The sequence below is a fragment of the Coregonus lavaretus genome, assembly GCF_964263955.1.
Source record: "Coregonus lavaretus genome assembly, contig: HAP1_SCAFFOLD_2103, whole genome shotgun sequence".
In the NCBI taxonomy this organism is placed as follows: Eukaryota; Metazoa; Chordata; class Actinopteri; order Salmoniformes; family Salmonidae; genus Coregonus; species Coregonus lavaretus.
The window spans coordinates 14673-40571 of record NW_028161181.1 but is presented as its reverse complement, the minus strand read 5'-3'; the positions used below and the strand labels follow the sequence as shown (position 1 = coordinate 40571).

At 39.0% G+C, this 25899-nt stretch overlaps 1 protein-coding gene across 1 annotated transcript in view; it reads right to left on the bottom strand.

Moving 5' to 3' along the window:
• Positions 1–5502: 5502 nt before the first annotated feature.
• LOC311121044 (endoribonuclease Dicer-like) overlaps positions 5503–25899 on the bottom strand; it is a gene marked incomplete at its 5' end in the record, with an annotated part of 33468 nt that continues 13071 nt past the window's right edge. The window contains 11 exons of the mRNA XM_084195583.1: positions 5503–6392; positions 9201–9276; positions 9481–9643; positions 11145–11413; positions 11621–11873; positions 16110–16365; positions 16634–16902; positions 17408–17557; positions 18694–18846; positions 19303–19455; positions 19807–20911. Coding sequence (XP_084051709.1) covers positions 6227–6392; positions 9201–9276; positions 9481–9643; positions 11145–11413; positions 11621–11873; positions 16110–16365; positions 16634–16902; positions 17408–17557; positions 18694–18846; positions 19303–19455; positions 19807–20911 — 3013 coding nt within the window. The remainder of the gene's footprint in view (positions 6393–9200; positions 9277–9480; positions 9644–11144; positions 11414–11620; positions 11874–16109; positions 16366–16633; positions 16903–17407; positions 17558–18693; positions 18847–19302; positions 19456–19806; positions 20912–25899) is intronic.

The following is a 25899-nucleotide window of genomic DNA, read 5'->3' as shown; positions in this document are numbered from 1 at the left end:
TTGGAGGGCGCTGAAAGTCCGTATTGCCCAGCGACAGCCCCGAAACCTGAAGGATCTGGAGAAGGTCTGTATGGAGGAGTGGGCCAAAATCCCTGCTGCAGTGTGTGCAAACCTGGTCAAGACCTACAGGAAACGTATGATCTCTGTAATTGCAAACAAAGGTTTCTGTACCAAATATTAAGTTCTGCTTTTCTGATGTATCAAATACTTATGTCATGCAATAAAATGCAAATTAATTACTTAAAAATCATACAATGTGATTTTCTGGATTTTTGTTTCAGATTCCGTCTCTCACAGTTGAAAAATTACAGACCTCTACATGCTTTATAAGTAGGAAAACCTGCAAAATCGGCAGTGTATCAAATACTTGTTCTCCCCACTGTATATATAGGCAAAACGAGTGACCTAAGCGACTTTGAGCGTGGTATGATCGTCGGTGCCAGGCGTGCCGGATCCAGTATCTCAGAAACTGCCGCCATCCTGGGCTTTTTACACACAACAGTGTCTAGGGTTTACAGAGAATGGTGCGACAAACCAAAAACATCCAGTCAGCAGCAGTCCTGTGGGCGAAAACAGCTCCTTGAAGGAGAATGACAAGAATCAGGTTTGGTTATTTTTCATTTATTTACTTTTGGATTATGTGTGTATTGTTATTGTATTGCTAGATATTGCTGCATTGTTGGAGCTAGAAACATAAGCATTTCGCTGCACCTGTGATAACATCTGCGAAACTATGTACGCGACCAATGAACTTATTTTGATTTGATCTGAATCATGTAACTGACTTGACTTAAAGGGAAACGCCACAACTGTTTCATTAGTCCAGTGTTGATACAATCCCAAAATGTTTTGCATGTCAGCAGTCAAGTTTTCAAGATATTGGACTTTCAAGAAGCAAAGTGTCACCGGCCACATCATCATGATGATGCAAAATGCATCATGCGAAATACACCGGACATTGAAAGCATCACAGAGAGAGAGGAAAACTCACCAATAACATACTCTGAAAGAAAACCCCAGAATGAACGACCATACCATTACTTTATTGTAGATAAACTCGGCTACAATTATTACAAAAGAGAACCAAAACAAATATTAAAGGTAATTGTGATCCATAAGGTGCAGACCTCAAACCACTGCAGCATGGTATTACAGCATGAGTGAGAAGTTTTTATTCTTTTCGATGTCCCTTAAACTTCCGCTGCAGGTTGTGATGGCCCATATTTCCCCATACTGAAATCAGTACATCATCAAGTGTTCCACTCCATTCCGTTCTATTCTGCTGGTGTTCCGCTGTTTGGTGACAATGACATTCTCACAAGTTAATTCCAAAAAGTCCCTTTCTGTCCAGACTACCCACCGGCTTCGCTAAAGCAACTTGCTGCTATAAAGAGTGCATTTGATTTTTTTTCATTTAATTTAATGTACATTTTGTCATCCAAGAAGTTATACATTTTTATTTTCAAAAAAAATTAAATAATAATTTTACACTTTACTCCTTGTCCAATATACCAGCCCTTGTTTAAAAATGTATGGGGGTTGGGAAAAATGTTAGTTTCTTTATTTTTTTGTTGATTGAAATCATAATAAAAAAAGTGGGGTAGGGGCACCTGTTTCTACTGAACATGCACTACTCCATATGGAACTAGTTAAATGTAATCTAACTAAAGGGGGGAATAGTTGACTAAACATAATTCAGAGGACATGGTAGTTTGTGGGTTACATTACAATTCAATATTCAAAGAATTACATTTAAGGTATACACAACACATACATTTTAGCCCCCGATCTATTGCAGATATCTTTTACTACAGTGCTTTCATGAGATGGTATCCTGCTGTAGGGCACACTTGTATCTTCCTCATCCATTGCCTCTTAAATACAATTGTAAAATACCAGCAATTGAAACAGCAGCAAAACCACAAGTTATTCCTCCTCTTCACGTAACGGCACCATGATATATAACTTACACTTTTCATTTTTTTTCAACTCTTTCTCTGACATGAGGTAAAGTATGGCGCCCAAGTGCAATGCTCTATTGTGCTACATGTACAAAAAGAAAACAAAATAAAAACGATTATCCGTTGCCAGTTCGCAATTGATTGAGGACTACCTTATAACTATACTTCCATAAAACACCTTTACTAAGACAACACTCGGGTTGGAGGCAATGCATCATGCCGCAACATCTAGCTTGAATGATCATTTCTTAATTGGGTATTTTCATCAGTGACCAAATAAAAGTGGTGTGGGTGTGGCACCATATGAGTGATTTCACATTCTTGTTAAGTAATCCCCCCACATAAAACATTGTGTGTGTGTGTGTGTGTGTGTGTGTGTGTGCGCGCGCTTTGAAAATCCACATTTCGGAAACAAAACCAACCCCCAAAAATATATAGATGAATGTTACATTTGCTGTTGTAGTTCGGGGTCACACAACTGTTGCTTGAGAGCTTAAATCCAGATTGCACTCTATACGATGTCAAACTATATGATATAAAACAAAAATGGTCAGAATCTCTACCACTGTAGTTTACTAAAGCCTCCCCCTTCTAGTCACACACACACACACACACACACACACACGAGTGGAATGATGGAACAATGATAATGTATAAATTTAGCAGGTATAATATATTTTCACATATTTACATGGTTATACCAAAGTTCAGAAACCAAATGATGTATGGCACCAGGTTAATAGTAATGTAATAAGTACACATACGCACTATGAACAAACAGTACTTGGCTCGTTGCAGCTACTGTAGGCAAGGTTGCTGAACCTTGAGACACAAGAGTTGCAGTATTCGCTTGATTTAGGATACGATAAGTTGGAAGGCACTGTTTTAGTTTGCGTTATTCGTCTGTCAAAAATATACGTCATCAAATAGATACAAGTAACTCTGAGGGAATGTTGTATATCAGTGCAAATAATTATGAGTTTATATATATATATATATATATATATGTTTATATATATAGATATATTAGATTGTTCAAAGTATGGATGTCACAGTAAAAAGACTTCAGCATATATGTCACTGCCATAGATATGTCAAATTGCAGTCTTGTCCAGAAAAAAACAGTTTATTTGTACTGATATATATTTAAATAAGACATAGGGACTGGCAATGAGCAGAGTGCAGTGTCTTCTGAGGTAGTTTACCTATGGTAGGATTTTATGACTTAGCCATACACTTGCTTAAGTTGCCATACTGACGGAAAGCCTCAGAGCCATACATGATATATATCTATTAAATATACCACCATACAATCCTCCTCAAAACTCCTAATTCATTCATCAACTTTGGACATCATTAAGTACGTTTATAATTTGAAAGAGCTTAATTACGTTTCTTGCACACCCACTGTTTTAGGACAACACAGGTGTCTGTGAGGAATGCCATTTTCAAGTGAGTTGAGAGTAGAGTGAGAAAGAATCTTAGAATATAGAATATGGAATCTAAGAATCTAGAATGTTAAGCCCCCCACAGACTGTACAAATTCAGCCGTCTTATGCCACGATTTTGCCATACCAGACAACATTTTCACATCACGGGCAAATTCGTAGGTCGCAAACGATTGTCAGACGTCTTCGCTCGTTCAGTGTGACAGGGTGTAGTTCTGTCGATTACGTGCGGTCGGTCGTAGGCTCTGTGTAGTGTGGCTGGTGTTACGAGCTGATCCCGGTGACTGACCAATAGGAACACGGGCCGGCACTGAGTATGCACACAATAATACGATTATTGTGAATAGTCAGATTAATATAATAGTTCGATTTAAACGTTTACATGCTGTGCAAGAAGAACGATTTCCATAATATTCTTGTTTACATGACACATCTGAAAATCGGGCTAACTGATGGGATTTTGATAAATGCACAAAATCGCAAATCAAAATAAATGTTCTACCACAGCGACCATGTTATTTCGGGGGAAGCCTATTTGATTCTGAGTACGGACATATAAAGTTTGCATGTGAAAACTATGCATACTTTCAGTTTTTCTGAACTCGCGCATGAGCATAGATCAAATACACTGCTGTAGTTGACATAGCCTACGTCTGCTGACCTAGCCTCTCAAGCCAGTCACAGAATGTGACGACAGAACTGAAGCAAATCGTCCAATCTGACAAGGTTGATATCAATATTTTAATTTGGTAACGTCGCACAGTGTGACATGTGACAATCGTAAAAGACTGAACCCGACGTACAGTCTGCAGAGGCCTTCGACCTACATTACGACTGGGCTGGCAACACACAGTGAGCGATATAGAGTGCAATCGGTTTACTTCAACAAGCTACAGTACAGGAGGCCCCCTCTATCTTATAATTGCTAATTCATGTATTCTTCATTTGAAGAGGACTGATGCTCAACATTACTTTAGGCTTATGTTTGTGCAGAATGAGAATACCTTCAGGTTTTACCAAATCTTCCAAGCATTAAACCAAGAGGGGAGGAAGAAGAACTAGACCCGTACAGCTTGACGGCTGCTAGAACAGGACAACCAACCCAACTGACAGATTTAAAAAGGTCAAAGAAAGAGGTATTATAGTTACAGTGCAAAAAGGATGAGAAATTCAAGGTTAATACAACAAAAAACATAGCACCCAAAAAAAAGAGAGAATGCATGCAATCAACTGAGGTATTCAAGTGAAGAGGGCTTATTGATACTACTGAGAGGAAATAAAGACATTTAGTCTAAGAGGCTATGTAGTCACAATGTGGAAGCTGTGTCACATCATGTGTTTGAAGTAAATCATTAAACATCCGCAGGAACTGACTTCACATGTGCAACCCTGTAGCATGACATCTGCATTAGCTTTGGTAAGTGAAGGGATGTGTGAACCACGATTCTGTTGAACAACAACAACGTTGCCTGTGTCCTAAAAACTGTACTGAAAAGGTGCTCTGTGTCTTACAAAATGACTATCAAAATAAAGATGCTCAATCTTGGTATCCAAAAGACATTACTTGAGACCAAAGTTGTCGACTTATGTCATAATAATAAACATTTAATATCTCTTTCTGTTTGCTCTAGATATATTGATATATTTATAATGTTTATATAAGCCATCCAGTTGCCATGGTTATTAATACATAAGCTACACAAACATGCATCCTCGAGTGCTGTTTAAAAACTCTTTTTAATTTACAGTAACCGGGAATGTTGAATTCCTATTCTTTTTTTCAGGATACGAGGGAGGGCCTTAGTATGTAAGGCAAATAATATTTATATTTAATCATAAATGTATATATATTGTTACGTATGGGATTTTGTTGTCCATCCGACCACACAATTCTTAACATAACAGACCCTAATGGAATAAGTGCAATAATGACTGAGGGTACATCCCAAATGGCACCCTATTCCCTATATAGTCCACTACTTTTGACCAGGGCCTATAGGGTCCTATATTGGGGATAGGGTGCCATTTTAGACGCATCCTAAGAATACCATCTCAAGACAGAGTTCAGACAGAGGTAGGCCACACTGGTTGTCTTCACCAGTGGTCTGGCCTCTGTTTGCCATGTCCTTAGCAATAGCATTTAAAAAACCGCTTTAAAAAAACTGGCACTAGTGCACACACTGAGGAGTATAGCGTTTTTCGTATTTTTTGATTTACACCTTTGATTTGAACTATGTACAAATCTAATACTACTCATAATACGCATACGCCTAATATCTCACTGACACAAAGCAAAAGTTAAACAAAACAAAACAAGTCAAAAATAATTATAATTAAGAAAAAGTGAGAAATAAACAAAGCGACACCTGACTTTTTTTTCTTTTTAACACTTTGCTATATGTTAATAAAGCACTCTCGTGATTACACAAAGCAGAGAACAGAAGGAAAGTAAAGATTGTGTTTGCAACAACAACAAAAAAAATGTAATGTGAAATCCGTTACAACTAGATCAGCTCTCGTTGTCACTTCCCCATGTCTCCACAGAACGTTCCCTGGCTGCCCTGGTTGTGCCATTGTGGGCTGAAGATACAGGACTAATGCTGCACTGTGTTGGTAGCTAGCATCAGTTGCTAGCACTGGTAGCTACTGGTTAGCATCAGTAGTTAGCATCAGTGGCGACTAGCTAACATCAGTAGCTAGCTAGTATCAGTGGCTACTGGCTAGCGACAGTTGTAGATAGCATCAGTTGCTAGCACTGGTAGCTACTGGTTAGTATCAGTAGCTAGCACCAGTAGCTAGCTAGTTAGCGTGTGAAGCTCAGTTGTTTGGGACCTGAGGTTGGTTGGCTTTGAGGCTGCGCAGGGCCCGGCGTGCGGCGGCAGACTTGGCGATCCGGTAGCTGCGGCCCACGCCTTTGAACTTGCCTTTGCCCACAACCTCCACTGTTACACGGACCTTCCCGTCATACGTCCGTTCCGCAGGGCTGAAGAGGGGGGCATTGAATTACACATAGGACACTAGAAGGACATTGGCATCCTGGCAACATAATACCTTTTTTTGCCATCTTGGTCAGGAAAGCTTTCATTCTAGAAACTGATGAAATATTGTACAAAACAATGCATATGTGATTAATAGACTATATGGGGTAGGGGGTGAATTAATAGAAAAAAGGGGAGAGAACACAATAATTGCAATCAAGTAAGTAAGCTAAAACTGTTCACAAAAAAAAAAATATATATATATATATTTATATTACACACACAACCGGTCAAAAGTTTTAGAACACCACCTACTCATTCAAGGGTTTCTTAATTTTTTACTATTTTCTATATTGTAGAATATAGCTCAAATAAGCAAAGAGAAACAACAGTCCATCATTACTTTAAGACATGAAGGTCAGTCAATACGGAACATTTCAAGAACTTTGAAAGTTTCTTCAAGTGCAGTCGCAAACACCATCAAGCGCTATGATGAAACTGGCTCTCATGAGGACCACTACAGGAATGGAAGACCCAGAGTTACCTCTGCTGCAGAGGATACGTTCATTAGAGTTACCAGCCTCAGAAATTGAAACCAAAATAAATGCTTCATAGTTCCAAGTAACAGACACATCTCAACATCAACTGTTCAGAGGAGACTGTGTGAATCAAGCCTTCATGGTCAAATTGCTGCAAATAAACCACTACTAAAGGACACCAATAAGAAGAAGAGATTTGCTTAGGCCAAGAAACACGAGCAATGGACATTAGACCGGTGGAAATGTGTCCTTTGGTCTGGAGTCCAAATTGGAGATTTTTGTGTGTAAGGGCTATTTTACCAAGAAGGAGAGTAAGGGAGTGCTGCATCAGATGACCTGGCCTCCACAATCCCCTGACCTCAACCCAATTGAGATGGTTTGGGATGAGTCGGACGGCAGAGTGAAGGAAAAGCAGCCAACAAGTGCTCAGCATAGGTGGGAACTCCTTCAAGACTGTTGGAAAAGCATTCCAGGTGAAGCTGGTTGAGAGTATGCAAAGCTGTCATCAAGGCAAAGGGTGGCTATTTGAAGAATTTCAAATATAAAATATATTTTGATTTGTTTAACACTTTTTTGGTTACTACATGATTCCATATGTGTTATTTCATAGTTTTGAGGTCTTCACTATTATTCTACAACTTATAAAATAGTAAAAATAAAGAAAAACCCTTGAATGAGTAGGTGTTCTAAAACGTTTGACCGGTAGTGCGCGCGCACACAGCATTTTTCCACATTTTGTTACTTTACAGCCGTATTCTAAAATTGATTAAATTAATTTTGTTTCTCATCAATCTAAACAATATACCCCATAATGACAAAGTGAAAATAGTTTTGTTTGACATTTTTGCAAATAAAAAAAACAGAAATACCTTATTTACATAAGTATTCAGACCCTTTGCTATGAGACTCGAAATTGAGCTCAGGTGCATCCTGTTTCCATTGATCATCCTTCAGATGTTTCTACAACTTGATTGGAGTCCACCTGTGGTAAATTCAATTGATTGGACATGATTTGGAAAGGCACACACCTGTCTATATAAGGTTCCACAGTTTACAGTGCATGTCAGAGCGAAAAGCAAGCCATGAGGTCAAAGGAATTGTACGTAGAGCTCCGAGACAGGATTGTGTCGAGTCACATATCTGGGGAAGGGTACCAAAACATTTCGGCAGCATTTAAGGTCCCCAAGAACACAGTGGCCTCCATCATTCTTAAATGGAAGAAGTTTGGAACAACCAAGACTTTTCCTAGAGCTGACCGCCCGGCCAAACTGAGAAATCAGGGGAGAAGGGCCTTCGTCAGGGAGGTGACCAAGAACCCGATGGCCACTCTGACAGAGCTCCAAAGTTCCTCTGTGGAGATGCAGCACTCCACCAAATCAGACATTTATGGTAGAGTGGCCAGATGGAAGCCACTCCTCAGTAAAAGGCACATGACAGCCCGCTTGGAGTTTGCCAAAAGGCACCTAAAAGACTCTCAGACCATGAGAAACAAGATTCTCTGGTCTGATTAAATCAAGATTGAACTCTTTGGCCTGAATGCCAAGCGTCACGTCTGGAAGAAACCTGGCACCATCCCTACGGTGAAGTATGGTGGTGGCAGCATCATGCTGTGGGGATGTTTTTCAGTGGTAGGGACTGGGAGACTAGTCAGGATCGAGGGAAAGATGAACGGAGCAATGTACAGAGAGATCCTTGATGAAAACCTGCTCTAGAGCGCTCAGGACCTCAGACTGGGGCGAAGGTTCACGTTCCAACAGGACAACAACCCTAAGCACATTGCCAAGACAACGCAGGAGTCGCTTCAGGATAAGTCTCTGAATGTCCTTGAGTGGCCCAGCCAGAACCCGGACTTGAACCAGATCGAACATCTCTGGAGAGACCTGAAAATAGCTGTGACGCTCCCCATCCAACCTGACAGAGCTTGAGAGGATCTGCAGAGAAACTCCCCAAATACAGGTGTGCCAAGCTTGTAGCGTCACACCCAAGAAGACTCAAGGCTGTATTCTCTGCCAAAGGTGCTTCAACAAAGTACTGAGTAAAGGGTCTGAATACTCATGTAAATGTGATATCAGGTTGTTTGTTTTATGATAAATGTACAAAAAATTCTAAAACCTGTTTTTGCATTGTCATTATGGGGTATTGTGTGTAGATTGATGAGGAAAATAAACAATTTAATCAATTTTAGAATAAGGCTGTAACGTAACAAAATGTGGACAAAGTTAAGGGGTCTGAATTCCGAATGCACTGTATACACACACACAGAAATCTTCCTACCTGAATTTGGCTGTCTCAGGCTCCATCTCCAACAGCTCCCGCACTGGAGAGCGAGGGACATTAGCCGAGAATTTCTCTGCGAGGGAAAATAAAAACGTTATAACACAAACCCTCATCTTTTTAACTCCTCAATATGATGCATCACTTGGAGAGACAAATATGAGAACATTAATATTTAGTAAATCATTCGAACTAAAAGCCTCCTGCATGAACTGCCAAACAATCAGAAAATAGGAAATTAAAACGTGGGAGAAGTTTCTCTCCGTTTCTCTCCTCTTACCTATAAGTGGCCTCATCATTGGATAATACACTTGCCACACTGTCTCCAGTGACATCCTGCTATCCATGTAAATTGCTCCGGCTAGTGACTCAAATATGTCTCCCATTGCCTTGGGGACCTCAATGTCCTCCTCTTTCGCCTCGTCTTCCTCTGAGCGCCGCAGCTGAAAGAAAGGGGGAATAACAGATGACGCAAAAAAATATGTTGTTAAGGTGGGGGAAAATGTTATCTCGAGTGGATTTAATGTTTTGCTCTAGTATGGCAGCTTTCTAATAACTCGGACTGAACATTGTCACCCATTTGATATGATATTCAAATCTACTAACAAATGTGCTAAGAAAAAAGTAAATGTTAGCTTTAGAGTGAATTTAGCATTTTCCTTTGGAAAGTGAATATCTGAGGAAAGAAATATCCATTACACTCCTCATTTTCTGTATAGTCCTACATCGACATATTACCGTACACATTTAGTCTGCAAGCTTTAATAGCTCAAGACAAGTGTTGAATTCAAGTAATACAAGTATTAAACTGTATTAAAAAGGTCCAATGAAACAGTTTTTACCTCAATATTAAATCATTTCAGGGTAACAATGAAGTACCTTACTGTGATTGTTTTAAAACTTCAAAACTTAGCTTCTTAGCGAAGAGCAATTTCTCAAGAAATAATTTTGCTAGGGCTGTCTGGGAGTGGTCTGAGTAAAGTGGGAAACTGAAAATTAGCTGTTGTTGGCAGAGAGGTTTGGAAGTCTTTCTTATTGGTCTATTAACTAATTTACCACCTGATGTCACCAGGCAGACCAAAACTCCATCTCACCAAAACAGGCTGAAATTTCAGATGGTATTTTCAAACAGCTCTTACACTAAAAGGGCATTATCATAATTTTCCATTTCACAGTATTATTCCAAACTCTGTGTGGAAATGTATATAAAACACAGGAAAATCACATTTTTGATTAAAGTTATTACTGTATTAAGTTTAATACCAAATACAAAGTCAGCTGTACCCTCACACACTCTGGAGACCCAGAGACCCCGCCGTCCAGTTGTGCTATTAAGGGAAATATTTCCTCTTTACTGTATCCAAAGTTGTCCCTTGGGCATAAAACCAGCTCTGCTCAAACGAGATCTGATTCACTGCCAAGATAGGCATTTCATTCTTTTTTTAAATCCAACTGTCTTTCTTTTCTTTCTTTTTTATACTGAAAACTCACAAATCTAAATCTAAAACAGATTCATATGAACTGACAGCCTGTGTTTTGGGACTTTTTTGTTAAGGGCAGAAAAAACATGATTATGTCCCACAAAACATATTTAAAATGTTAGTAATTATCAACAAGGCCAAAAGCTATCATTATGTCTCTGCAAAGATTTCTTGGTGGACATATACACTGGGGTATGCTGGGAAAATTGGGAACAGCAGAACAAGAGAAGTACAACAGATGTACACCCACTACGACAAACAAACACCCGAAAACACACGTAACTTTTGTTCCACATCCATAAAGCACCAGTAAATACACTACTACAACAAACACACTTCTTCACCAAGGATGCGTCCCAAATGGCACCCTGTTCCTTATATAGTGCACCTTCTACAGGGAGCCATTTGAGATGCAATCAAACTTCACAATCCCGGGGATGGGACCACCTAACCCTAAACCCACCTCAGAGTCCATGCCTTGCATCTCGTTCTTCTCCAGCTGGAATTGCACAAAGTCGTCGATGACGTGAAACAGCTCGGGCGACACAGCCTTGAAGTACTTGTGGAAGTCGTACTGGACGGCCAGGGAGGCGAAGATGGTGTTGTTGACCAACGCCGAGCGCAGGTCTGTGAGCACGCCGGGAGAGTGTTGGCGCGGGTCTTCATAAAGGTGCTTCGTTATGAGGTAGTCTAAAATTGCATCGCCAAGAAACTCAAGTCTCTGGTAACAATCTGGGAAAGAGAGAAAATGAGGGAGGGAGGGGGGATGGAGAGGAAGTATGAGGGAGAGGAAGTGTCAATCATTTTACAATGTAACAAAATTATATTAGAGGCTGGAATCAAGTTTTTACTCAGTTTTTAGAAACAATGCAATCTTATGTGTTCCTTCATTAGGATGAATCTATTTTGAATTAGATTCCGTAGGAAACTCATGCTTACCTGTAATGGTGTTGTAATGGTAGGAGGCGTGAGTGAAGGCCTGCAGCAGGTAGGCCTTGTTCTGGAAGGTGTAGCAGATCTTCCTCTCAAAGTTCTCAAAGCCGGAGATGAGGTGGTTGAGGGTGCGCTCGGCGTCCGGGTGGTCGAAGATACAGCGGGGTGGGATCTTCAGCCAGCCATACTGGAGGTCAAGGTTGGCGACCTCTGTGACCCCGCCCTTCTCCTTCAGCCTCCTCCTCTCCACCGGTAACACCTGTTTCATGGTAGATTGTATTACTTAGTTATGCTTCATAGGTCACATAGTTGCTTTGGATAAAAGCGTCTGCTAATAATCATCATCAGCGTGATGACACACAACATGACCAGTCAAAACAGTATCACAGGCATCAATCACCTTGAGGAACATTATGACTAGTCTAATAGATTAGAGTCTACATTAACACAAAAGCAGAGTTAGTTTAATAGATTAGAGTCTACATTAACACAACAGTAGAGTTAGTTTAATAGATCAGCCTACATTAACACAACAGTAGAGTTAGTTTAATAGATTAGAGTCTACATTAACACAACAGTAGAGTTAGTTTAATAGATCAGTCTACATTAACACAACAGTAGAGTTAGTTTATTAGATTAGAGTCTACATTAACACAACAGTAGAGTTAGTTTAATAGATCAGTCTACATTAACACAACAGTAGAGTTAGTTTAATAGATTAGAGTCTACATTAACACAACAGTAGAGTTAGTTTAATAGATCAGTCTACATTAACACAACAGTAGAGTTAGTTTAATAGATCAGTCTACATTAACACAACAGCAGAGTTAGTTTAATAGATTAGAGTCTACATTAACACAACAGTAGAGTTAGTTTAATAGATCAGTCTACATTAACACAACAGCTAAGTTAGTTTAATAGATTAGAGTCTACATTAACACAACAGTAGAGTTAGTTTAATAGATCAGTCTACATTAACACAACAGTAGAGTTAGTTTAATAGATTAGAGTCTACATTAACACAACAGTAGAGTTAGTTTAATAGATCAGTCTACATTAACACAACAGTAGAGTTAGTTTAATAGATCAGTCTACATTAACACAACAGTAGAGTTAGTTTAATAGATTAGAGTCTACATTAACACAACAGTAGAGTTAGTTTAATAGATCAGTCTACATTAACACAACAGCAGAGTTAGTTTAATAGATTAGAGTCTACATTAACACAACAGTAGAGTTAGTTTATTAGATTAGAGTCTACATTAACACAACAGTAGAGTTAGTTTAATAGATTAGAGTCTACATTAACACAACAGTAGAGTTAGTTTAATAGATTAGAGTCTACATTAACACAACAGCAGAGTTAGTTTAATAGATTAGAGTCTACATTAACACAACAGTAGAGTTAGTTTAATAGATCAGTCTACATTAACACAACAGTAGAGTTAGTTTAATAGATTAGAGTCTACATTAACACAACAGTAGAGTTAGTTTAATAGATCAGTCTACATTAACACAACAGCAGAGTTAGTTTAATAGATTAGAGTCTACATTAACACAACAGTAGAGTTAGTTTAATAGATTAGAGTCTACATTAACACAACAGTAGAGTTAGTTTAATAGATTAGAGTCTACATTAACACAACAGTAGAGTTAGTTTAATAGATTAGAGTCTACATTAACACAACAGTAGAGTTAGTTTAATAGATTAGAGTCTACATTAACACAACAGTAGAGTTAGTTTAATAGATTAGAGTCTACATTAACACAACAGTAGAGTTAGTTTAATAGATTAGAGTCTACATTAACACAACAGTAGAGTTAGTTTAATAGATTAGAGTCTACATTAACACAACAGTAGAGTTAGTTTAATAGATTAGAGTCTACATTAACACAACAGTAGAGTTAGTTTAATAGATTAGAGTCTACATTAACACAACAGTAGAGTTAGTTTAATAGATTAGAGTCTACATTAACACAACAGCAGAGTTAGTTTTAAAGATCAGTCTACATTAACACAACAGCAGAGTTAGTTTAATAGATTAGAGTCTACATTAACACAACAGTAGAGTTAGTTTAATAGATCAGTCTACATTAACACAACAGTAGAGTTAGTTTAATAGATTAGAGTCTACATTAACACAACAGCAGAGTTAGTTTAATAGATCAGCCTACATTAACACAACAGTAGAGTTAGTTTAATAGATCAGAGTCTACATTAACACAACAGTAGAGTTAGTTTAATAGATTAGAGTCTACATTAACACAACAGTAGAGTTAGTTTAATAGATTAGAGTCTACATTAACACAACAGTAGAGTTAGTTTAATAGATTAGAGTCTACATTAACACAACAGTAGAGTTAGTTTAATAGATCAGTCTACATTAACACAACAGTAGAGTTAGTTTAATAGATTAGTCTACATTAACACAACAGTAGAGTTAGTTTAATAGATTAGAGTCTACATTAACACAACAGTAGAGTTAGTTTAATAGATTAGATTCTACATTAACACAACAGCAGAGTTAGTTTTAAAGATCAGTCTACATTAACACAACAGTAGAGTTAGTTTAATAGATCAGTCTACATTAACACAACAGTAGAGTTAGTTTAATAGATTAGAGTCTACATTAACACAACAGTAGAGTTAGTTTAATAGATTAGAGTCTACATTAACACAACAGTAGAGTTAGTTTAATAGATTAGAGTCTACATTAACACAACAGTAGAGTTAGTTTAATAGATTAGAGTCTACATTAACACAACAGTAGAGTTAGTTTAATAGATTAGAGTCTACATTAACACAACAGTAGAGTTAGTTTAATAGATCAGTCTACATTAACACAACAGCAGAGTTAGTTTAATAGATTAGAGTCTACATTAACACAACAGTAGAGTTAGTTTAATAGATCAGTCTACATTAACACAACAGTAGAGTTAGTTTAATAGATTAGAGTCTACATTAACACAACAGCAGAGTTAGTTTAATAGATCAGCCTACATTAACACAACAGTAGAGTTAGTTTAATAGATCAGAGTCTACATTAACACAACAGTAGAGTTAGTTTAATAGATTAGAGTCTACATTAACACAACAGTAGAGTTAGTTTAATAGATTAGAGTCTACATTAACACAACAGTAGAGTTAGTTTAATAGATTAGAGTCTACACTAACACAACAGTAGAGTTAGTTTAATAGATTAGAGTCTACACTAACACAACAGTAGAGTTAGTTTAATAGATTAGAGTCTACATTAACACAACAGTAGAGTTAGTTTATTAGATTAGAGTCTACATTAACACAACAGTAGAGTTAGTTTAATAGATCAGTCTACATTAACACAACAGTAGAGTTAGTTTAATAGATCAGTCTACATTAACACAACAGTAGAGTTAGTTTAATAGATCAGTCTACATTAACACAACAGCAGAGTTAGTTTAATAGATCAGTCTACATTAACACAACAGTAGAGTTAGTTTAATAGATTAGAGTCTACATTAACACAACAGCAGAGTTAGTTTAATAGATTAGAGTCTACATTAACACAACAGCAGAGTTAGTTTAATAGATCAGTCTACATTAACACAACAGTAGAGTTAGTTTAATAGATCAGTCTACATTAACACAACAGTAGAGTTAGTTTAATAGATCAGTCTACATTAACACAACAGTAGAGTTAGTTTAATAGATCAGTCTACATTAACACAACAGTAGAGTTAGTTTAATAGATCAGTCTACATTAACACAACAGTAGAGTTAGTTTAATAGATCCGTCTACATTAACACAACAGTAGAGTTAGTTTAATAGATTAGAGTCTACATTAACACAACAGTAGAGTTAGTTTAATAGATTAGAGTCTACATTAACACAACAGTAGAGTTAGTTTAATAGATCAGTCTACATTAACACAACAGTAGAGTTAGTTTTAAAGATCAGTCTACATTAACACAACAGCAGAGTTAGTTTAATAGATTAGAGTCTACATTAACACAACAGTAGAGTTAGTTTAATAGATCAGTCTACATTAACACAACAGTAGAGTTAGTTTAATAGATTAGAGTCTACATTAACACAACAGTAGTGTTAGTTTATTAGATTAGAGTCTACATTAACACAACAGTAGAGTTAGTTTAATAGATCAGTCTACATTAACACAACAGTAGAGTTAGTTTAATAGATTAGAGTCTACATTAACACAACAGTAGAGTTAGTTTAATAGATCAGTCTACATTAACACAACAGTAGAGTTAGTTTAATAGATTAGAGTCTACATTAACACAACAGTAGAGTTAGTTTAATAGATCAGTCTACATTAACACAACAGTAGAGTTAGTTTAATAGATCAGTCTACATTAACACAACAGTAGAGTTAGTTTAATAGATCAGTCTACATTAACACAACAGTAGAGTTAGTTTAATAGATCAGTCTACATTAACACAACAGTAACAGCAGAGGTAGACGATAGAGAGATGTGGTGTATCTGAGGCCATACCTTGAGTCCCAGTGAGCAGAGGAACATCTGAGCAGCCCTCTCCCCACAGCTGGTGAGATAGCAGCCCAGCAGGGCCTCCACACAGTCAGCGATGCTCTTGTCAGCGATGCACTGCTCCGTGTGCAGGTCATAGGAGATGGACTGTTTCCCCAGCTCTGCCCCGCAGTTCTCCTCCGACGGGTTCCAGAAACCCACCACGAAATCATCCTCCTCCCCCGCCTTACTAGGGTCCAGGTAACACATGGCGTCCCACGAGCTGAAATCATTCACAATCATTTGACATGTCTACTTATTGATTAAGTGGTATGCCAATCGGTTGTGTACAAGTCATTAATGCACTGTCCATAAATTTAGGTACAATATATATTTTTACCTGTGTGTTATATATTGCAAGACATCGCATTTTATGTATGATTCTGCATATGTACCAAGATGTTCAAATAAACATCATCGATTGTATTAATATAGCGCTTTTCCCCCTAGGTGCTCAGGTACGACTTTACATGGGATTGGGGGCAACTCACCTGTAGTCAAACTCATCTGCTGAGCCACCACCGCTAGGCTCTGAGGGGTAGTGGGGGGTGGGGACCGGGACAGGTTTCTTGGGGGGTTTCCACTCCCCGTAGCTGGGCTCAGCTGCAGGGGAGGAGGAGCGGGCAGAGGGGCTGGGGCTTCGGCCAGGGGTGGCGGGGGCGGGGGCGGGGGCAGGGGCAGGGGGGAAGGTACCAAGGGAAATCTTCTTGCCAAAGGCACCGGAGCCAATGAGCATGTTGTCGATGAACTTGATGTGCTCCTGGTAGTAGGAATGAGTTAATCAATTAGTCGATCGAGGACATCTTCATCGATTAGAAAATAACACATTTAAATGACATTTTCCATAGCTGAAAAGACAAATTAGTTTAAATAAACTACATTGTCTTTTGATACAGCTTTTCTCCATGCAATAAATAAGTAATGTGTCTGGTATGCAGGCATTCATACCTCTTACTATATATAGTATTTGTTTTAAAAAACTAACTCAAAACAATTCTTATTTAGTCACATATAGTTTACAGCAGGTATAAAAAGGTGCAGCCAAATGCTTATGTGCTAGCTCCCTCAATGCAGAACATCAATCAATATCAACATTAACAATACAAGAGTCAACTTCAATTAATCACCATCAACCAATCCCAAATGGCACCCTATTCCCTATGTAGTGCACTACTTTTGACCAGAGCTCTATGCGCCCGGGACAGAAGTAGTGCACTATATAGGGAATAGGGTGCCATTTGTGATTGTCTTGAACTCCTCCCTACATGGTAGTACTCCAGGTCGTCCTCCACGTTGACCTCGTCTTTAGGCTCCTTCCACATCAGATCTTCATCCTCCTCCAGAACCTCCTCCCCTAGCTCCTCCACAAACAACTCCTCTCCAGCACTACCGTTGGCCAAGAGGTCCTGTTTGGCCTGAGAGAGAGCGACAGAGCGAGAGGATGACAAGAGAAAGAGAGAGAAAGAGAGAGAGAAGATAAAATGGATGGGTTACTATGTGAACTGTGTTAATGTCTTATTATCCACCATCTTTAAACGCACCGCAGCATTAGATCTTTGGATGTGAGATGGGAGGCAGCCCTTTCCAACTCAATGACTCATAGACCTAATGTAATTCAATATCTGACAAGCTTCGTCCTGAATGGTACATTTATAATAATTAATAACCCATAAAGTTGACCGTGTGGGAAGTTCTCTGATGCATATTCATTAAATGCTAATGGATCTGACATGTAACATTGTAATAATAGTCAGACCCTGAAGCTGCACACACCACTCACTCTCTGTTACACACCACTCACTCTCTGTTACACACCACTCACTCTCTGTTACACACCATTCACTCTCTGTTACACACCACTCACTCTCTGTTACACACCATTCACTCTCTGTTACACACCACTCACTCTCTGTTACACACCACACACACACAGCAAATGTAGACTTGAAAACACAACAACGGTTGACCTCAGTTTCCTCAGACACACACCTCCCTGACTCTAGTCTCTGGCTAACTGGCCAGTCTCCAACTATACCCACAACAACCCACATCACCCTGAACCGTTTCCTACCCTGTTGTTGTTGTCATACTTAGCCTAACCCATGCTGCATTTGAGGTATTTGATTCATGAAAACAATCATCTTTAGCTACAGTCATCTTTAGCTACAGTCATCTTTAGCTACAGTCATCTTTAGCTGTCATGTGGAGAATGTATAAGAATGTGCAAGCTGCAACAACAAGAGATTAAATAGTAATTCATGTACTGTTTATCTAGCATACCCACATACCATTTATTGACAATCTCCTTCAGTATCATATGGAGGAAATGCTGCCTACCAGTTGATGCATACCAGTAAGTTGAAAGCCTACCAGTTGATGTATACCAGTAAGGTATAGGCCTGCCCTCTAGTGGCCAAGTCAGGAGAAGACCAGTGAGTGATGAATGGGGTAGGAAGGCTCATGCAAGACAAACTTCACAAGGCAAATGAACACACACACACACACACACACAAACGCGCACGCCCACAAACACACACACAGCATCACGTACCTCATCCTCGTCCCATTTGTCTTCGCTGCTCTTGTCCTGGTTTACCACGTAGCCAGGAGGCAGCCAGTTGACCGGCGGGTCAAAGATGGACACCACCATCCTGCTAGGAAGACCTTTCTTCTTCCCCAGACGATACAGGTTACAGTTGCTCACCTGTTAAACACAAATTAACTATTCAATTCACACCATTCCTCACATACATCATCTGTATACTTTCTAAGAATACATTAGGTGAAACATGTAGGCCTTTGTGACAAAACGTACAGTAAAACAAAGAATAACAAACAAACGCTCATACAAAAAAATAGGCAAACACAACGCATTCCATTGACAAACATTCAAGCCAAACCCTATGTAGGCCCTGATCAAAAGTAGTGCACTATAAAGGGAATTGGCCCTCCTGTAGCTCAGTTGGTAGAGCATGGCGCTTGCAACGCCAGGGTTGTGGGTTCGTTTCCCACGGGGGGGGCCATTATGAAAAATGTATGCATTCACTAACTAAGCCGCTCTGGATAAGAGCATCTGCTAAATGACTAAAATGTAAATAGGGTGCCGTTTGGGACGTAAGTGAAGACTCAGTCGTCCCCCTCACCCCTTCCTTAGGCTCACCTTCTTGCTCCTCATGTAGGAGAGTCGTCCCTCATGTGCGTCGGGGTAGGTACAGAACAGGTAGGTGGTGATGGCGTGCTTCAGGAACGAGTCTCCCAGCATCTCCAGACGCTCCAGGTTGAAGCCGTCACTGGCGTTGGACAGGGTCAGGGCCTGCAGAACAATTAAAAGAAAGATTCAATTAAAACTTAAGGTGAGTGCTGCTCTTTTTTTCCATGTTTGACTTTAATCTATTTTTTGTTGAGGGCTTGAAGGTAGGAATCAAACATTGAAAACACATTTAAGGGATATTTTGAATTGCTGGACAGAGATTTAAGTTTAAATAAACATGATTCTGTGTTGATTCTAAATATGTGGCTTTTCTCCCCCACAACAGACATGTAAGCATATGTCTAGTATGCAGCATCCATGTGCACATCTAAGTATATTTTGATAGGAAATCTGATATTTATTAGTTCAATTAAATCGACCCAACTCTGAAAAACTTATTGAACCCATCCCTACCTGAAGGATGAGACCAGGGTTGGGCCCCAGGGTCTTGGGGCAGGGGCCAATGGTATCACCCCCGACAGAGCTACTGGTGGTGATCTCCTGGGTCTCTAGGGCCTCTGAGGGGTCAGGTAAAGGTGCTGTGGTGATGGGAGTGGTGCCGGCGGGCACCGTCACTGTTGCTGGGCTGCAGCAGTCTGAGGTAGCTTGATTCACGTGGTGTCCGTCGCCCTCACGGAGCTCTGAGGTCCTCCCTGGTCTACATTCATCGCTAGGCTGGAGCTGAGGGGGTTGAAGCTGGGTCCCTGGTTGGGTCTGAGGGGGTTGAGGCTGGGTCCCTGGCTGGGGCTGAGGGGGTTGAAGCGGGGGCTGAGAGGGTTGAGGCTGGGTCCCTGGCTGGAGCTGAGGGGGTTGAGGCTGGGTCCCTGGCTGGGGCTGAGGGGGTTGAGGCTGGGTCCCTGGCTGGGGCTGAGGGGGTTTAGGCGGGGGCTGAGGCTGGGCCTGTGGCTGGGGCTGAGGGGGTTGAGGCTGGGGCTGAGGGGACTGAGGCTGGGCCTGTGGCTGGGGCTGAGGGGGTTGAGGCTGGGGCTGGGTCCGTGGCTGGGGCTGAGACTGGGTCCGGGGTGGTGTTGGGGTTAGATTCTGGTTCTTGATGCTAAGAGAGGGCTGAACAGGAAGAACTGAGGTAGTGGTTTGTGTTGTTGTTGACACTTCTTTTTCAGTCTCCAGTGGCAAGCCAGAACCAGCCGGGAGGCATTGGCAGTTGTCACGTCCGTTGTGAAGGTGTGCGTGGTCACTGTTGTCATTGGCAAATGGGGCAGTGCCGTTAGTGAGGATGCTGGTGCAGGAGGCGGAGTCTGGCTGCTCCTCCTCTGGTCTGTCATCTTCGGGGTGTTGGCCGACGTCGTCCCCCTCAGGCCGCGAGGAGACATGACAGTCACTACAGGGTTGCTGGGAAACAGCAGCAGCAAGGCCAGGGTCAGTGGCTACAGTCTGGCCCTGTTGTTTACAGTTATCGTCACCGCTGTCCTCTTCCTCCTCCTCCTCTTCCTCATCACGCAGACAGATGAATGACTTACTGTCGATGGACTTCTTCCATCCAAAGTCCAGGTTTGGATATCTATAAAGACCAATACCGTGTAAGATTTAGGGGCAGTGTGTAATGTTGGAGTGTTATTATCCAACATCCAAACATCAAGTAGCAATTAGATTTAAAGGGATAGTTCTAGGGCTGTCCCCGTCTAAAATAAAATTGAATTGTCCTGTTCTTTCGACCAATCAATTATAAAATCAGACGCACCCTATGTGTTTGAATAAAAACCAACTACATATGCACTGAGCTTGTCTGATGCTTTAAGCATACTGTTTGATTAAATCAATAAGAAACACAAATGACTCAAGAAAGTGCCCGATGGTCACACTGTTTAAAAAATTATAATTACAGCGAGTGCCTGTGTGACTGGCGCACGTTGTCTCGCTCTCCTCCCTACTGCAGCGAAAAGGCACCACAGCACAGGAAGTGTTTATTGCGTTGTCCGTGCTGAAGCTGCAACATCATTTCAGCTATTTCGTTTACTTGTTTCTGATTGAAAATCCCTAATTTGTTTAGGAAAAACATTCCCTATTCCCTCAACCCTTACTCTCTTTACGTGAAACATGTAAGCATCGCATGCGACCAAGAGGACCTATAGCCTATCATAATCGCATCAATAAATTGGTTATAACAAACTCCGAACACAGTAATGACGACAGCAAAATGGATGCGGAGGACGTGAAAAAAGAACTAGAAACGGGCGAATGTTTACTGGTTGCTCAGGAGGGAAAGGGGAAGTCAAATGTGTGGAAGACATTTGACTTAGTTGTGGAAACTACTTGAGATCAAGAAAAAGGAGGGTATAGGAGCAAGCACTGCGTGAGTAGTGTGTGCCAAACAGTTGCTGTTAGATTACAATATTATTATTTTCTGACCATTTGGAATAGTGTAAACAACACTAAATAAATAAGTGTACCAGGGAGTCTGTTCTAACGAAAATAATAATAATAATATATAAAGCCTTTATTACAGCAGACTAAAAATAGTTGCACGCATTCCTGAATTGCGGTTTATTTATTGTTTAGGCTAATTATTCAAAGCTCCCTTTGTTATATAATATCAAAACTAAAATGCTTGATTGCATTCCAAAGCATGAATGTTTCGTATGCTGTGTGAGGGCATGAATGAATGATTGATTGATTGATTGATTGATTGATACAGTAGCCTATATATTGAATTATAGGCCTAAGTAAGTTACGGTATTAAGACTAAACAGGATGTGCTCTTAGGCCTACAGCTCGATGGTGGTTATACAAGACTACTCTACAAAGTCTACTAATGATAACGACATTACTTATTATTATTATAATGATGATCATAATAATAACTGTAATAATAACAATAAGAAGGAGATCTAGAGAAAGTAGGGTATAGGAGCGAGAGCTGTGTGCATACTATGTGTGACAAACAGGTGCTGTTAGATTACAAGATCGTTTTTCTGCCTGTTTGGAACAGTGTAAACAACACTAAATACATTATAAGTAATACCAGTCTGTTCTAACAAAAACAAATTGTAAAACCTTTATTACAGCATAGAAAAGATTAAAAACAGCAGAATCTGTGAAATTGCTTTATCCGACATTGCTGTTGCATGAGGCTTCATGGTCACTGAATCAGTAGGCTATTAAACAAACACTCGAACAGGCAACAGAAGCAAGACCTGTCTTATTTATGTTGATATATATGGATGATTTATAAAGCCAGGCACATTTAACAGTTAGGCTATTGATTATAGAACTAATTAAGTTGGGGTTTGCTCTCTCCTCAATTTTCTTAGACAATTAGGCTAAGCCCTATTCCCACGGGACTAGTATTACTAGAGAACATTGGTTATGTAATTATTACCTCAGAATGTCTGTTATTTCAGCGGACGATTCAAACAGGAGTAGTTTATTTTTTCAAACTGCCCCGTAATTTTCTTTTTTTTCCAATAAATTGACAGTTATGACGGAAGCCTGGATATTTTTTTCTAGGCGTGAAGATATTTCAACAAGTCCAGGTGATAACATGGCTACACTGATAACTCGAGCTTGGTTCCTGAGTTTCTAAACCATCTTTGGTAAAGTGTCACCATAATATTTGAATTGAGGAAGTGTGATCATAATCATTAGGATATTTTAGCGATCCCCAGTAGACCTCCTAAATGCCCCCCGGCCTTCAGATGTGAGCTGTGAGAGCCGGAATTCTTACTGGTTGGTAGGTGATCAAATACTTATGTCATGAAATAAAATGCAAATTCATTACTTAAAAATCATACAATGTGATTTTCTGGACTTTTGTTTTAGATTCCGTGTCTCACAGTTGAAGTGTACCTATGATAAAAATTACAGACCTCTACATGCTTTGTAAGTAGGAAAACCTGCAAAATCGGCAGTGTATCAAATACTTGTTCTCCCCACTGTACATACATACATACACATCCTTTAAAAAAAAAATTTATATATATATATATATATATATATATATATATATATATATATATATATATTCCCCTTTATTACTTTCCAACCCCACCACCCTTTCCCTACTTGGAGTAAACTAGAGGCTTAGGCCTCTACTTCCAGCTTATACCTACTATCTACATTTTATGGACACAGTCAATTTAACAATAATTATATTTTGTTTGTTTTTTCTCCTGAACTTCCTCTACTCTCAACCTCTCCGATCATTTTCATGATGTCCATCCGGTTTGCTTCTATCTGCCATATCTTTCTAACTGTGCTCTTTCACAAAAGCTCCCAACCTACAACCTATATACTTATTATGGACACAGTATGCTTACATTATTAGTTATCTTGTTATTATGTGTTGTTAGTTGTTATTAGTCCCATCCTTCAATTCCATTCAACACCTCCCATCTATCTTTTAACACCATCCATATAGGATTTCTATTTGCCATATATATTTCAACTGTACTGTGATATCTTACAAAAGTTCTGAACCTTTCTATTCTCATTGTTTCTACAGATTGTGAATTGAAAATAAACATTTTTGCTAAAAGTATTATAATATTATTGATTGATTGACTATGACTTTTCAGATCACCCAGTAATGCTATCTGCAAGGTTAGCTCCAGGTAAATATTGCAATCCTTTATCCATTCCTGGACCTGTGTTCAAAAACAAGCTACAAATGGACAGTACCAAAACAAATGATCTAATGATTCTGTCTCTTCGCAGCAAAATCTGCAGAGCTGGGAAGATTGTATACCCCATATAAATAACATTCTATTGGTAGCAAGAATTGTATATAATAATTTAAATTGAAAGATTCTAAGTTTTGAATCCAGTGTCGTTTTGCGTATCAGTTCATAAACACTTATGCCATGGGATCGGTACGTCAAAAATCTCTTCCCAACTATTTTGCAATCTATATGGGAGGGCTGTCAATCCTTTGGTCCTTAAATGAAACTGATATACTTTTTTATTTATCACAGTTTTCTTTAACCAATTATGTTCTTTAATGCAAGGCCGACAGACAAGTTCCTTACTTTTTCCTCCTTCCACTTTCCTCTTCCATTTTTGCGGTAAGGCTGCAATTATTTGGTTGTAATTTTGGGTAGAGCAGACATTTCCATATGTTTTTGTTAGCTGCATGTGCGACATAACTCCACCAGTCCTACCGATGATATCATTTACGAAGATTATACCTTTTTTAAATATTTTGTCATTTGAGTTTAACCACAATATTTGTTGCATTATTTGTTCTGTCGTTTCTGGTGGATTAAATTGAAATTGCAACCAACTTTCTATGGCTTGTTTTAGAAATAGTGACATTTGGGAGATGATTTCCTTTTCAAATAACTGAAAGTGAGCGGTTGTAATCTAAATAAAGGGAAAAATGCCATTCTTGAACATTGGGTGAGACAATCTTACTAATTTGCTAGAGAACCAGTTCGGAAAAAACTTTTGTATGACTGAAGCTTTTAGTGATAGGTCTAATGCTTTAACATTTAATAATTTCTGTCCTCCGAATTCATATTCATTATATAAATAGGCCCGTTTAATTTTGTCTGGCTTGCCATTCCAAATAAAATTGAATATTTTTTTCTCATATAATTTTAAAAACTGTTCGCTAGGTGTAGGCAAGACCATAAGCAAATAGGTAAACTGGGATAATACTAAAGAGTTAATCAGGGTGATTTTTCCACAAATTGACAGGCACCCACGTAGCAAGATCTTATCTATTTTTGCTAACTTTCTATTAAAATTTATTGAAGTGAGATCATTTATTTCCTTTGGGATATTTATTCCGAGTATATCCACATAACCATCAGACCATTTTATTGGTAAACTACATGGTAATGTAAAATTTGTGTAGGGATTCTAGCTGTGGATTTAAAAGAAAACATGAATCATCAGCGTACAATGACACCTTTGTTTTTAAGCCCTGGATTTCTAATCCCCTGATATTATTGTTGGATCTCATTTTAATAGCTAACATCTCGATGGCCACAATAAATAGATATGCCGATAGTGGACAATCTTGTTTCACTCCTCTTGACAGTTTAAAACTTTCTGAGAAATAGCCATTATTTACTATTTTACACCTAGGGTTACTATACATGATTTTGACCCATTTTATAAGAGATTCTCCAAAATTGAAATGCTCCAGGCATTTATATATAAACCCCAGACGAACTTTATCAAATGCCTTTTCGAAGTCTGCTATGAATAGCAGACCTGGTTTCCCAGATTTTCCATAGTGTTCTATTGTTTCCAACACTTGCCTTATATTATCTCCAATGTATCTTCCATGTAAAAAACCTGTCTGATTTGAATGAATAATATCCGACAATACCTTTTTAATTCTATGCGCTATACATTTTGCTAGAATTTTTGCATCACAACACTGAAGTGTAAGGGGCCTCCAATTTTATAAATGGACTGGATCTTTATATTTTCCACTTGTATCCTGTTTCAGTAATAATGAGATCAGACCTTCTTGAGTGTCAGATAATCTACTATTTACATAGGAGTGGTTAAAACATGCTAATAACGGTCCTCTTAGTATAT